Genomic DNA, 14,176 nt, shown 5'->3' with positions numbered 1-14,176 from the left:
AAGGGATATTGATGTAGTACAACTCTGCAATTCTTTGCAGAAAAAAAAGAACAAAAGCCTATGATTAGAGCTATCAGGCTCTCTGAAAGCTCTTGTCACTTTCTAAACATAATAAGAAAAAGGACATTGTAATTTACTTTGCTTAATGTCTGTCCATCTGTCCTCCTTGACTGTATTTATCACCAGTCTTGTAAATGCAATAGAGCCATAAACTAATGAAGGTATCCGAAATCCTATAGCAGCTTTCTCCCAAAAAACCCTTTGAAGGCAGTTCATCTTTAATGGCAATGGTCTGCTTTTAGTTTTAAAAATAAACATTTTAGCTCTTATCTACTAGGATTTTTAGAATATTTTCAAGTTCAAAACAGAAATAAATCCAATGTAAACCATTTAATAGCAAGTTGTTAAATATACACATTTCTATGGATTAGAAAGAACCAACTTAATCTGTAAACCAAAGTTTTCTTTACAAATACCACAAATTGGTACACACAATATAAGCTTGTCTATTAAGTACATTGCAGTGTGATATGCTGAAAATTATTTGGCAGTATATATTTATAAGTAAGTAGTGAAAAGGCTGTATGAACAAACTACATGGTCTGTTTCAAAAAGACAACTGAAAATATATTCATCATGAAATACATATTGGTTCCAAGAAATAGAAGTGTCACTGTTACCCTACCTTTTGCCTTTCTGTTTATTTTGATAGCTCTAATGAAGAAGATGTGTTGGCTCCTGGTATCTCTATCTCAGCTTTGGTAGGGTTTGAGAGGGGAGGAAGGAAGGATTTTTTTCATCTTTTTTGTTGTTGAATATGGACTGAGGGCAGAAAATGTCATATCTAATACGAGCAGAACACTGGAGGAAAAGACATTAAAGTCTCTCCTTCCCTAGCAATTCACTTAGAGAATGTGGGGGCAGAAAGCCTTTGACGATTGTTTGTCTCTATGGTAACTATGCTCAGGAAAAGCAAGGAAGACGCAGAGAAAAAGAGTATGAGACATTACCTGTGAAAGCCCAAGATTTAAGGCTGGGAAGGATTGTTCCCCATCACCTCTGTGATAGGCAAATGAAATTAAGAACAGCACTGTTAGATGGACTACCAACTTATTGGAAAGAAACTTGTTGGCATTTTCGTATCATTTATTTTTAAACCATTACTTTCTTTTCAAGTATTTTTCTTGACTATGCTTTTAATTTCTTTAAAAGTATCTTCTCACTGTAAAAAACCTCTCCAAGCAAAATTATTATAATTTACATCTAATGTCAAAGGTACAGCTGCCTTACATAAAAGTATTTTTGCTATTTTTTGTATCTGAGACCCAGTTTGAAACATACTAAATGCCAGAGAGGCAACTTTTTTATCATAATAAGGTTCAAATACTGGAACCAAAACCAAGTAAGGCTTGGGTTGTTTGGTTTTATGGTTATCCCTGTTTCTTAGGAGTGAAAGCCTTTTTGCTTTTGTTCCTTCTCCCCTCTTTTAAGGGGAAAGTTTCTCCAGTTCATTTGGGCCTGGGTAATCTATTTAAGAGCTCTGCAGGTATGCAATCATTGCTCTCTCCCAGAGAGAGGTAATCTGATGGAATTATGTGCCTACAGTAGCAAAACGAAGCTGGACCACATGCTGGTCCATCATTTGCTAAGTATGGCCTATCAGGAGAGGTGTAACTAAGTGCTTTTGAGATAAAGGTTCTTATGGGAAACACTCAACTGAGTGGATTTCTTACCATGCTCAACATTCAGATAATGTCAGATGTTCATATAAATCCCTTTTTCTGCCTGTATATTTCCAGAGTTTCATTACCTACTCGGAACTGAGAGGTTTTCAAAGGGCTGAATTATAAGAGATGATCTGTTGAAAGCTGGATCCAGACAGCCCTCATCCCTGCCTTCCATGTGTTATTGCTGTGAATACCACTGTCGTTCACAAGGCAGCACATGTGATTTCTGCAGTGTTACTGTGCCAGGGATAACACGTGCAACAAACAGCTACTATAACCTAGTTATTAATGTATCCTTTGCTTGTTTTCTTAACATCTGTGTTCCTCATGGAGTCATCATTACATATTGCATTAGAGCTGCCCAAACTTAAGCAGGTTTTACCTGCCTACCTCTGTCTCATTTGGAATACATCACTGCAGAATGCAGCATAGTTAATGGTACTATTTACACAACTTCTTTTTTTAAAAGCACATAAAAAGGTATTTTCATGTTCCTCTTTAGAATCATGGCAAGCAACAAAAATGTCATTGCAGAGGATAATGTATGTAATGATATACGTGGAATGAAAGTGTAGCTCAGTAAAACACAAATAGTTACAAACATTTTCAAGGAAAAAAATACATTCTAATTCAAGGTCAGACTGTTTGAAAATTGCAAGGGGTTTCTCCTTAATGACACGTCCTTTTGCACTTATGTTTAGACTAATATTCAAACAGGAGGGAGGTTAGCCATTGAGGCATCAGTCTGATAGCTGTGTTGTTGAAGCTTTAAAAAAAGGGGGAAAGGCATTAAGTATTCTTTGCTATTGAAGATTACAAAAATACTTGACAAAATGCTTATTTGTTAATAAAGTTTTGCCCTTCACCTTGGGGGCAACATGTCAGACACTGGGAGGGCCAACTGCTCCCAAAGATACAGAGTGCTGGCAAATCAGTGTGATGGCATCGCCATGTGGACACCGTGCCAGCCAGGAGCAGGGCAGCTCTGTCCCTCTGCCTTGGCAGCTCCCTGGGGACAAGGGGGAGCTGAGGCCAGGCTGAGATGTCAGGTTGGTCAGCTCTGCAGCGCCTATGGGTGGGCAGGGCTGTGGGGAGCTGCAGACTGGCCCAGCAGTGGCATGACTGGGGCAGGGGCGGGTGGCCCTGAGGGCTGACATGGGGTCCTGGGCAGGTGGTGGGGAGAGCCCCAGGGGCTGCATGGGGACAGCCAGGCCCTAGGGGTGCCTGCAGGTCCCCAAGCCAGCATATGAATTGCTATAGAGAACCTGACATTTCAAATCTCAGTCTGTCATATATATAGTGGAGGTAATTTGAGAGAATAAAAGTTTCAGCCTCTGAAGTAGAAGAATAAAATTATTAAAATCACCTAAGTATTTACAAATCTAGTATATTTCTGGAGGACTTCACATTGAGACCCAGGCCCATAAGAAGATGTAGACATTGCAGTACCCAAAACTGCCATACTAACTTTTAAGTGCCAAAATTCATGCATGGACTAAAGAGTTGTAGAAATAGGTACAAGTAGCAAACTAGCAAGGGGTCAACCTTAGTGAGCCATGAAGGAATGTCAAAAGAAGGTACGTATTTGAAATCCTGCATCTTTTTAAAAAATTATGGCCAATGACAAAAGAATGGGAATCCTTAACTCTGGCTCTTTGGCAATTAAGTCCCTGGAGGCAGGGCACTGGCTTGCTTTCTTCCAGAGACAGTAGTGGCACTGCCCTTTGCTACAAAAGCTCCATCTATAGCTTAGCCATCCAAGTCAGAATAATGTTACATGTGTTCCTTGTCCTGCAGGTGCTCACATATCCCAGCTGTTATTGGCACTTCCAAGTGATGCTTTCTTTGGTAGTGTTTTAGACAAAGATCAGGCAGCATCTCTACTTTGACCATTATGTTTAGTCCTGTTTCCTGCCAAATCTTACTGGTACCTAATCACTGAAGTCCAGCTACATTGTACTTAGTATTTTTTGATCTGGCTCTATAATGGAAAACTAAATGTGTCATCTGTGCATTTCTTCAACAATCCACAAGAGGAGATTGAAAGACATTTGGTTCTGGGAGTAAATACTAGTTTTCTTGATGAAGAAAATTGTAACATGGCAATCTAACTCTGCATAAGTCAGAACAATTATTTGGATTTTTCAGGTTAGGACAAACTCAAAATGAACATTACAGTGCTGCAATTTGACATTTCAAGTGTCAGCCTGTTTAATGCCAGGGAGTAACCATAAAACATTGAGTTTTTAATTTCGTGAGTTTGTATTTATAAGAAAGTAATCAAAAGTTTTAACCTACCTGACATTATATAAGACTTTCATTTTTAGTAATACCTCTCCTTTGTATCTGTAGGAAGTTATATAAGGAAAAATAATAGTAATGGTCTTTTTTTTTTGTAATAGGTCAGTAAAAGTTCATTGGAATAGACTGCACATGTTGTTATTTGTGTCCAAATCTGTTCCTGCTCTTTCAAACTCAAAACAAGACAGAAACAACAAAAGAAGGGGGAAATTATAGCAAAGTAGGAAATCACTCCATCCGCTGCTCAAGCTTTTTCTTACATCTTCATTTCTGGCAAGGGACAAACACAACATATGCTGTAGGTCCTTGCAAACTTACAGTTATATCAGACTATTAAAGTCATTGCTTTCAGCTGCTTTTCTGTCTGTTTGCTGCAGGCATTGATATCAGACTTATTAAGCAGCACACAAATTGAAAAATTATAAGATAAAGAACAAAATCAGAGTTGAAATTTATATGAGTGCAGGAACTGGGAATAGCAGAAACATCACCACACTGCTGCATCTGGAGACTCAGAATGGACTTGCCTACCACTATGATCCATCTGGTCTTCCTTGTGGAGGTCATCAGGATACAGGGGATAGGCCTTTGACCCTGCCAACATCTCTGGTGTAGATGGACCTTCATGCACATCATCTATTGACTGGCCTTCCACATCCAAGTCTCTGGTTGCAGGGCATGCCAGAGCCTGTCACGGCTAACACGCTGATTTCTCAGAGTCCCTGTCGCTCCTTAACCTTTCTATCTCCTCTCATGGCTCTGTCACCAGGCTGCGCACATAATCCCCCTGCTTGCACCTCACACAGCTGTTCTCATGTTACCAGTAACAGGCTCTGTCTGGGTTGCCACATCCATCCTGATAAGGTGGATATCGTAGCCAAGCTCCTTCTGAGCTGGTAGAGGGACGGTGCCCTCCCTGCATGCCCTGCCACACAAACTGCTGTGCCATTCCCCAGCTGATGCACCATGCTCTGCTTGCAGTGCTCCTGCTTGGTCAGTTCCCTAGGCTGCTTTTTGTGGGTGTGTCTTGTGTAATTTGTTAGCTATGGTTAGAGGCATCATAGAATAGCCTTGGTTGGAAGGAACACACAAGGCTCACTGAGTCCAACTCCTGGCCTTGCACAGAACAGTCCCACAGTTGTAATGGTAATGCCACCCTGATGCCCGATCCTGTCAGATCTCGGAAGCCAAGCAGGGTCAGCCCCAGTTAGCACTTGGCTGGGAGACCTCCTGGGAATACCAGGGGCTGTAGGTTCTAGGCCTGAGGACTTCACCATCACTGTCCAAGCTCGCTCGGCCTCAGGACTTAAACAGTGGGGCCAGTTCTGTGCACGCTGTGCCTCACCTGAAAAATCCACTGCACAGGCTGGAAGGGCACACCCACGTGGGGAGAGCCCTGCCCAAATCTTCTTTCGTGAAGCCCAGCCATGATGATGATCATGATGAATGGTTTAAAAACTCTTATACTGCGTGGTTTAGTGGTTTAGGTCAGTGCATTGCCTTGATTAATTTAGGATTTCAGTCCTCGATACCATCCTTCATATCCTTGATATTTACACTGGACTCCTATTTAGTCCCTTCTTTTTCTTTTCTCCTCTAAGTCTTCTACTTCCTCTGCGATTTTGTCATGTTGACCTTTATCTATCTGTGTGCAGTTGTTTGCATAAATGAAGGTTTAGTTCATTAATATCTGTATATTGAGATCTTATGCCAAAGAGGAAAAACACCTTGTAGTATGTATTATAATTCTAGTCCTGTAAAGAGAACATGCTTCACTTGAAAAAGAACAGACACCTAACACACAACCTGAGCACTTTACAACAGCTTCAGTAACTGAACCTGAACCAGGTCAGAATGTGAGGGTGCTTCTTTGCAGTGTATGCTAGTTTTCCCACTCCTTTTTTTTTCCCTTTACTGGCATGATGCATGACTACACAGATAGCCTGTCAAAAGCTATTCATCATTAAATAATAATTTTTAAATTAATGTGTTCTATATTACATTTCTTTACAGAAAGAGTCATATTTATTTGAGTGCTGATGTAAATAACCATATGGAAATACAGTTAAGCAATTTGACCTTGTTTATTTTCCTAGAAAAGCATCAGTATATACAACATCAACATAGTTAAACTGGGAGTTTACCAAGTGTCTTTGTAAACTACTAATATAATAATTCATAATTGTGGGGAGAAGAAGCATTAAAAATATGCCATCATATTTGAGCAAAGTAAAAATAATCCTAAAGCATAACGATATTTTTTAAATGTGAAGCATTTTAGAGGAGCATTGCCTATTATATGATTTGATTTTCAGGAATCACACTACCCAGATCTGCAGAGGATGATCTTTCAGATACAGAAGGAATGCATACAATGGAAAAGAAGATTGAACTTTTCATGCATGATTGGCAAACTGTGGAATCCGAAATCAAGAACTCATCTCTGCTTCAGGTTGTTGATTTACAGACTGCTGAGCAAACTCCAGAAAGCCTGCTTAATCAAACAGTGCTGGTTATGGAAAGTAAGTAATATTGTTTATGTGACTGACCCTTAAACTGCCAAGTGAGATTTTGGAGAGCTTATGTGATAAATGGGTTGTGGCGTAGGTTATACTCAGGTTGATATTACTCACATGAAGTGGCTCATGCTGTGTTCTTTGGGTCAACTGAAAAGCACAATAGCAGCCTTCAAGACATAGGAAGAGTGGGGAATATACATATTTGAAAAATACATCTATGTGGCAATGCATATACACATATAATAGCTCCCTAAACATTCTGACAGCACATCTCCCCAGTTACTCACTCTATCTGGTTATGTCAGGATACTGGTTTGAGAAATGGACAGATAACAAAGGTCGCTAATGTACAATATTCATCGGGTTAATGAAACTTTCAGAGTATGTACTAATCTAACCCACCTACCTGTACGGACTGAATTTTACACTGATTTTTTTTAATTGATTTTTTTTTCAGATGACATTCATTTGTGTGCTCAAATCTCTTAGAATTTTGAGCACTGCATAAATAATAGTAATACTACAATTTTCCTATCATTACTACAGTGCAAGTGTTTCATTAACCATAACATGTATTGTGCTGGCTTTATAAACAAATAAAATTTGAGCGGTGATTTTTCTCAACAAATAACAGAAAAAAACCCTGTTGCAAACAGTAATGGCCCCCTCTGCATGTCTGTGTATAATACTTCTGTAATACAAGTTCCCATTGAAAATACCAATTTACTTCAATCAAAAACAACCAGTAGAATTTCCATTTCTGCAGGAGACAATATACTAATTACTACATCTGGGGAGAATGTTATGTTCTATGAATAGAAGAAATGTGATATATAGTTGCCACTATTTCCTTTCACATATGCACTTACTTGTATGGACAAAGAGAATATATTCTGTCATGCACAAATGAAAAACATTGAAACAGAAAGCAACCTAACCTTTTCAGAACCTTTTAAATATTATGGTTGGGAATTATCTGCTGAAGACTTGGAGGAGGAAGCAGAGGATCTGGCTGCTGAAGAGGAAAATGAGGAAGATGAAGAAGAAGTCAAAGAAGAAGTCGAAGATGAAGAGGAGGAGGAGGAGAATGAAGAAGTAAGCATGGCAGCTTGATCTATTTATGCTTTTTTTGTAACTCATTGATTTTCAGTTTGACAATAGCCCCAGGAAGTCATATTTTGCAACTAATTTTGTATCGTCTAGTTTAAGCCTTCTTACAGAATAAATATTAGCATATGCTTCAAGAACATGTTCATTATATTTCTATGTTTTGGCTGATAGTAGTTTTACTGCAGCAAGAAGCTTAAATACCCCCATGCTAACAGAGAGAATGAATGTACCTAGTTTTGCCAGAGGGAAAAGGGGACTTTTATTAAAGAAACAAATATGAACTTTGATTTCTGTCGACTAACAATGATATGTGAGCCATCATGTAAACATTAGAAGATGCAGAGTCCTAATATGCAATCCCCTGTTTCATCTCAGCTATTGATAATTTTCACATACCCACTTTAACAAAATTAGAGCTCTCACTTGGCTTCTCTTTCATTTTCATCCTATATTGGAAGAGTCCCATCCTCAAATTTAACAGTACAGGAAATGCATATACTGTAGTAAAGCAGTAATCAATAGATTTTATAGAAATTAATTCTGTTGGGTAAGTAATCTGACTTCATAACACCAGCTCTTGTCGTCTTTTTTTGAAGAGGTCTACATTTAGAAGCAATAGAAAATTGGTTTCAAGAACACGGTAGGAAAAGGTTTTATCATACATACTTCTACCCTAGTTTTGGTCTTCAACACCTAACTATGATATTATAATTTCAAATTTAAAATGGTAATTTTTTTCTCAGTAATTCCCTTGGACAGTTTGTTTTCTGACTCAGAATCTCAAAAGTGTGTATTTTCATAGGCTTATTTTCAGTTTACAAAGTACTTTAAGAATATGATCCTCATTCAATTCCCAGTTAATGTATTTGGCATTACTTTATCTGATCTACTTGATCTACTTAATCTCAGTAAACTACTGAGTTCTAAGAGTTTTTGAAAAATTTCATATTTCCAGGATGAAGAAACAATTAAGCAAAAGAAAAGGCACCTGGGAGACACAAAACACTTTTGTCCAGTCAGTCTGAAAGAGCACTTTGTCCTCCACCCTGGACTCCAGGAACATGCAGCTAAATATAAAGAAAAGATTTATTACTTTTCAACTTCTAAGTACAGAGATAAATTTTTGAAGAACCCTGATGAGTATGTGGCTCACAATGAACCAATACAAGTGAGAATCTTTAAAATTATTTAAAGCAGATAATAGTTGATTAAAATCATTATTTTCCATTCCCATTTAGAATTATTATTGCAATTTTTTTCTGGGTAAGAATATATTAGGCAAATCCTGGAAGAAAATAAAACACATGGTTTCTGTAATGACTTTTTAGTGTACCTTTAAATTAACACATTGAATTCATGAGGCAAATATAGCAGAAAAGAGAGGAAGATTATAAAGGCTTACAATAATCTTAAAATGCGATTAACAAATCACACATATTGGGGGCTTTTTGTTATCTTTTTTTTCCTTTTTTTTTGTAAGTGGAAGGCTAAAAGAAGGCAAGATTTACCAGAATTGTCTCATGAAATTTCATTTTTACATGCTGATATCGACTGTCATAGTATATTTATTGAGTGTTTTCACAGAGCAGGTAGTCTGGTTGGAACAGCATTAGAAGGTCTGGGAAAATTAAAATGTAAAATTATGACCAGCTTTGGGAATTTTTATTATGATACTTTGGAAGTGAAAAACAGTAGGGGGTGCATTGTACACTCCAAAATGTTGCCAAATTCAATTTTTTTTCCTATAGGCTCCTCCTTTACGGGTGTGTTTACTTGGCATTCATGGAGCAGGTAAAACTACTTGTGCACGACAGATAGCAGACAAATTAGGCATTTTCCATATTCAGTTTGAAGAATATCTACAGGAATTGATATTACCCAAAACTAAAAAGAAAGTTGGGCCCCAGTTTGATGAAGAACATGAAGAAGATGACAATAAAATAGCAATTCTGTTGAAGAAACTAGAAGGCTCCTCTCAGACCATGACTATAACTGAGACAGAAAAAAACAAAGAGGTAATAATAATCTTTTTTTACATCCATACACAAAACAACCATTTTCAGACCAGAATAGGTATTTCCCATCAAATTATAAACCCCATTTCTTAGAAGGTGTAATTTCCCTCAAGAAAAAACATTTACATAAATGTTTATCTGGGGAGAGTGATATCTTTTATTAGGCAGTGATATACTGTGGGGGAAAAACCCACAAGCTTTTAATTCAAATTAACTTCTTTAGACAGCCATGTGGAAAAGTTTCAACACAGATATACAGCATATAAATCTTTTTTTAAAAAAAAAGAAACTGAAAATCTGCCTCCTAAACAATAAGGATTTATCCAGCTCTTAAATTTTCAAGAATCATAGAATCACAGCATCATAGAATCGATTGGGTTGGAAAAGACCTCAGAGATCATCAAGTCCAACCCTTGGCCCAACTCCAGTCCATTTACCAGATCATGGCACTCAGTGCCACGTTCAATCTCAGTTTAAAAACCTCCAGGGATGGTGAATCCACCCTCTCTTTGGGCAACCCATTCCAATGCCTGATTACTCTCTCTGGAAAGAATTTTTTCCTGATCTCCAACTTAAATTTCCCCTGGCAGAGCTTGAGCCCGTACCCCCTTGTCCTGTTGCTGAGTGCCTGGGAGAAGAGACCAACCCCCAGCTGGCTAGAACTTCCCTTCCGGTAGTTCTAGACAGTGATGAGGTCACCTCTGAGCCTGCTCTTCTCCAGGCTAAACAATCCCAGCTCCCTCAGCCTCTCCCCATAGGGCTTGTGCTCCAGTCCCTTCACCAGCCTTGTTGCTCTTCTCTGGACCCGCTCCAGCCCCTCAATGTCTTTCCTGAACTGAGGGGCCCAGAGGAAGACAGAAGGTTCTGCATCACATTTTAATAGCCTTTCTTTTTGGTGTGTGCTCCTGATACCTGCCGTGTAGTAGGTGGAGGTGGAATATAGAAACAACATTCAGGCACAGTATTGGGAAGATGAGCACTCCATGGAAGTGGAAATTTAATGAGGGATCTGAAGGGTAACAAGAAAAATTTCTTCAGAACAACATTTGTAAAAGGAAGATCTAGAAAATATGAGTCTGCCTCCTGGGCAGGTGACCTTTCCACACTGAAAAGGCTGAGATGCTCCACACCTTTTTTATGGTGGTCTTTGCAAGTACAGTCTAGTCTGAGGCCTTCAAGGTCTCAGTGTCTAATAGGAAAGCGTGGGTAAAAAGTGGTACTACTCACAACAGAATAGGATCCAGTTTGGGATCATTTATGCTAACTGGACATATACAAGTCAATGGAGTGCATTCACAGGTGCTGAGGAAGCTGCCAAAAGTGCATTCAAGGTCACTGTCTACGGTCTTGAAAAGTGGAGCAGGTCCCTGTGAACTGGAAGGTCATGCTCTGATGAAATAATACAAGAGCAAGTAATATTAGAAGCCAATGCTTCAACACAGATGGAGTACAGATCAAAATCATGGACATCAGAATAAAAAATCAGGTTTTCATCAATTAAAATTTAGCAAATCAGTTTACAGCTTGGTCATCGTAGCCAAAAATATGGCAAATGTTCTTCACACTAATGGTTATGGCTGATTCTCATTCAGCCTTATTTTTTTGGCACTTATTTTTTGGCATTTCTTGTTAAGTGCTTTTTTCCTCGTAATTTTTGTGTCTGCTGGTAAGCAATCCTCTATATTAGTATTTTTTCTCATTTCTTGTAAAGTGCTTTATCTGATGGCAGTTTAGAAATGCATTCACTGGTCCATGCACAAAACTCCACAGGATAATTTCAAAGACTGTAGATGCCCCAAGCATTTCTCTGAGTATGACTGCCACTGGACTGTCTGACTATCCTGTTTTTTCACTGAACCACCACCTCTCCCAAATTTCTTTTATTTCCATTTTTATCATTCTCTTCCTCTTTGGCACAAGACATTAGAAATCAAAGCTCAAGTTAAAGGTCACCTATAATACTCATAGCAAAACCACTAAAGGCAAACAAAACATACCATGCAATCTGGAGAGTTTAGCAAAAAGATTCAATCCTAGTTGTTTTGAGTCAGCCTAAGCCTTTATAACACTGACAGATCTGGCAGCCAACCTTGTCCTTCAAATAATGGCTAAGTGGGGTGTTCTCTTTTTTGTACCTGGAATGTACATCTTGTGTTTCTTTTCTTTTATCAGCTACAAATGCTGTTCCAACAGCTCATTGGCAGTGGTAATGTCAGTGATTCATTGTTATATGTGTTTTACTGGTTTCTCCCACTTCACACATTGCTTTCAAGATGTCTCTGTGTTACAGATTTGGCTACCACTTTGTCTTCTTAGGTATCTTCTGTCATAAAAACATCTTTTAATATATATGCTGTGGCAGGCACACGCTACATTACACTTGTGACTTCCAACATGTTCTCAAGTTCTTTTGGCTACTTTATCAGAATAGATGTCAGCATCTATTGGCCTTGCAGCTCCCTACCATTATTTTGAGGGTTCCTGAATCACTTTGGATCCTTTATTTTCCGAAAAGTTGTGCTAACAAATTCTTGAGCAATTTATGTTAATATGACTACTACATGAGGAAAGGACAGCAGAACTTTGTAATGAATTCACAAAAGAATTCAGGGACATCTTAAATCTAATTGCTGGAAGGGTTTTCTCATGCAATTTAGGAGCATGTTTGATGGCCACTGACATCTAAAAAACACACGCTTTCAGTGATGTATATCTAGTCTTCTTAAACAAACAGAGGTGATTTTTTAAAAAATGTGGCCTTCATAAGGTATTGAAAAAATATTGAACTCTCTAAAAACATACCAGATACACTTCTCTTATGCACTTTGCTATTCTCTATAGCACAGGAAAAATAAACAACTATGTAGAAAATAATATTTTCTTCTGTGAATATTACCATGAAAAAAATAGCACAGCAGGTCAGGAACACTGATATTTTCTGACTTTAATATTGTATTTTATTCAGTATACTTGTAAAAATGTGCATTCTGGTATCATAACCTTTGTAAACTAATCCAGAACCATCAATCTATTCCCTCTTTTAATTTTTTTTTACTGCAGTCTTAGTCAGGAAGTCAATCTGTGAGAAGTGCAGCCAGATCAATCTTACAGTGTTACATATTCTGGAAAAAACCCCAACAGTTTTTCACAAGTATTTAATAGCTAGATGTGGTATTTGAATGCTCTGCATTTGACTAGTCATTAATATTACTACTATTCTGTAGAACAATGCTATCTGTCTGGTATCTGTTCCTGTGCCTGTACTCAATAACTTTACATATCCTTATTTAACATATTTTTTGATTGCATCAAAAGATAAGGGTTGCTTTTAAAAGGTGATTACACATTCTGATGTAATGCAGATATTCTTCCAGCACAAGAACACATAGAACTAAATGGAAAACTTAAAATTAGGAGAGACAACATTCATTTCAGTTTCTATTCCTCTGAATTGAACATAGGTATAATTAAATACTTAACTGTTGTGCTTGGGTTTAGGTTTCGTTAGTACTCATACAGCAGCAATCGTTCTAGTTCTAGGGAATTACCTAAAATATGGCAAATGATTTAGTTTCTACTGGTTTAAGTCAAATGAAGACAGTACCTTACTTAGTCAAAAAACAATAAATGTGTCAAGTAGGTATTTATTTCTTTCTGGCTTTTGTTTGTTTGTTTGTTCTCTTAGTGTATGTCTTTCATTTCTTGGTTGATTTTTCTTACATAAAGGAAGAGGCCTTAACTGATGAGGAAGAGGCAATCAAAGCAAATCTAATGGATAGTAAGGAACTGCCTCCAGAAGTCCTTGATAACATTGTTCTTGACTGGTGGAAGAAAGAGCCATTCCGGTAACTGCCATTAGATTTTCTCTTTCTTTAATTAAGTAAAGTATTCTTTAATTAAGTAAAGTAATTAAGTGAAGTATATCATCCATTTTGACCACATTTGTAAACAACTATCACAGAGATTATTTCAATGCTCTTGTATTTCTTATGAGTTATGACCTACCTCTCAGTCTCAGTTTTGTTGTACTATTTTGATCGATATTTTGACATTAATATCATGTCCCATATGCTATACACAGTTCTGGACAAAAGTACTTAGCAGACTTGAATTGGATTAAATCTCCTAAATAGCTGGATAGTTTTCATGGGCTTACAGCATAGATATGTAAACAAGCCTTTTATATTTTCATGTAATTTTTATCCTGTCAGACCACAGATAGAGGACAGCATTCTCTAAACAGTGTGAAAACAAGGACATCAGGTTTAGGAAAAAAAGAATTCACCAAGACAAAAATTAACCCAACATTACACATAATATTGTGACATGATATTGTACTATATTACATCACATTACAATACATTACATTAACCTATACTTTAATATGTTATACTCTTCTTTCCCACAGCATCCTGGACTACCAATTCTTCCCTCCACTCCTTGTAGCTTCTTTGGGGTTTTTGCAATTTTACAATGTATCCTAATAAAATCTAAAGTAATAAAA

At 37.6% G+C, this 14,176-nt stretch overlaps 1 protein-coding gene across 5 annotated transcripts in view; it reads left to right on the top strand.

The window, feature by feature from the left end:
* AK9 (adenylate kinase 9) overlaps window positions 1-14,176 on the top strand; it is a 67,562-nt gene that overhangs the window by 36,120 nt on the left and 17,266 nt on the right. For 3 of the 5 annotated variants that reach the window (XM_071548889.1, XM_071548890.1, XM_071548888.1), the window contains exons 16-20: window positions 6,344-6,550; window positions 7,494-7,642; window positions 8,613-8,825; window positions 9,406-9,672; window positions 13,399-13,517. In XM_071548889.1, the coding sequence (XP_071404990.1) occupies window positions 6,344-6,550; window positions 7,494-7,642; window positions 8,613-8,825; window positions 9,406-9,672; window positions 13,399-13,517 (955 nt within the window). The remainder of the gene's footprint in view (window positions 1-6,343; window positions 6,551-7,493; window positions 7,643-8,612; window positions 8,826-9,405; window positions 9,673-13,398; window positions 13,518-14,176) is intronic. The other 2 variants (XM_071548891.1, XM_071548892.1) reach the window with 2 other exon arrangements.

Source organism: Pithys albifrons, chromosome 2 (assembly GCF_047495875.1).
Source record: "Pithys albifrons albifrons isolate INPA30051 chromosome 2, PitAlb_v1, whole genome shotgun sequence".
Classification (NCBI taxonomy): domain Eukaryota; kingdom Metazoa; phylum Chordata; class Aves; order Passeriformes; family Thamnophilidae; genus Pithys; species Pithys albifrons.
This window is presented reverse-complemented; position numbering and strand designations above follow the sequence as displayed.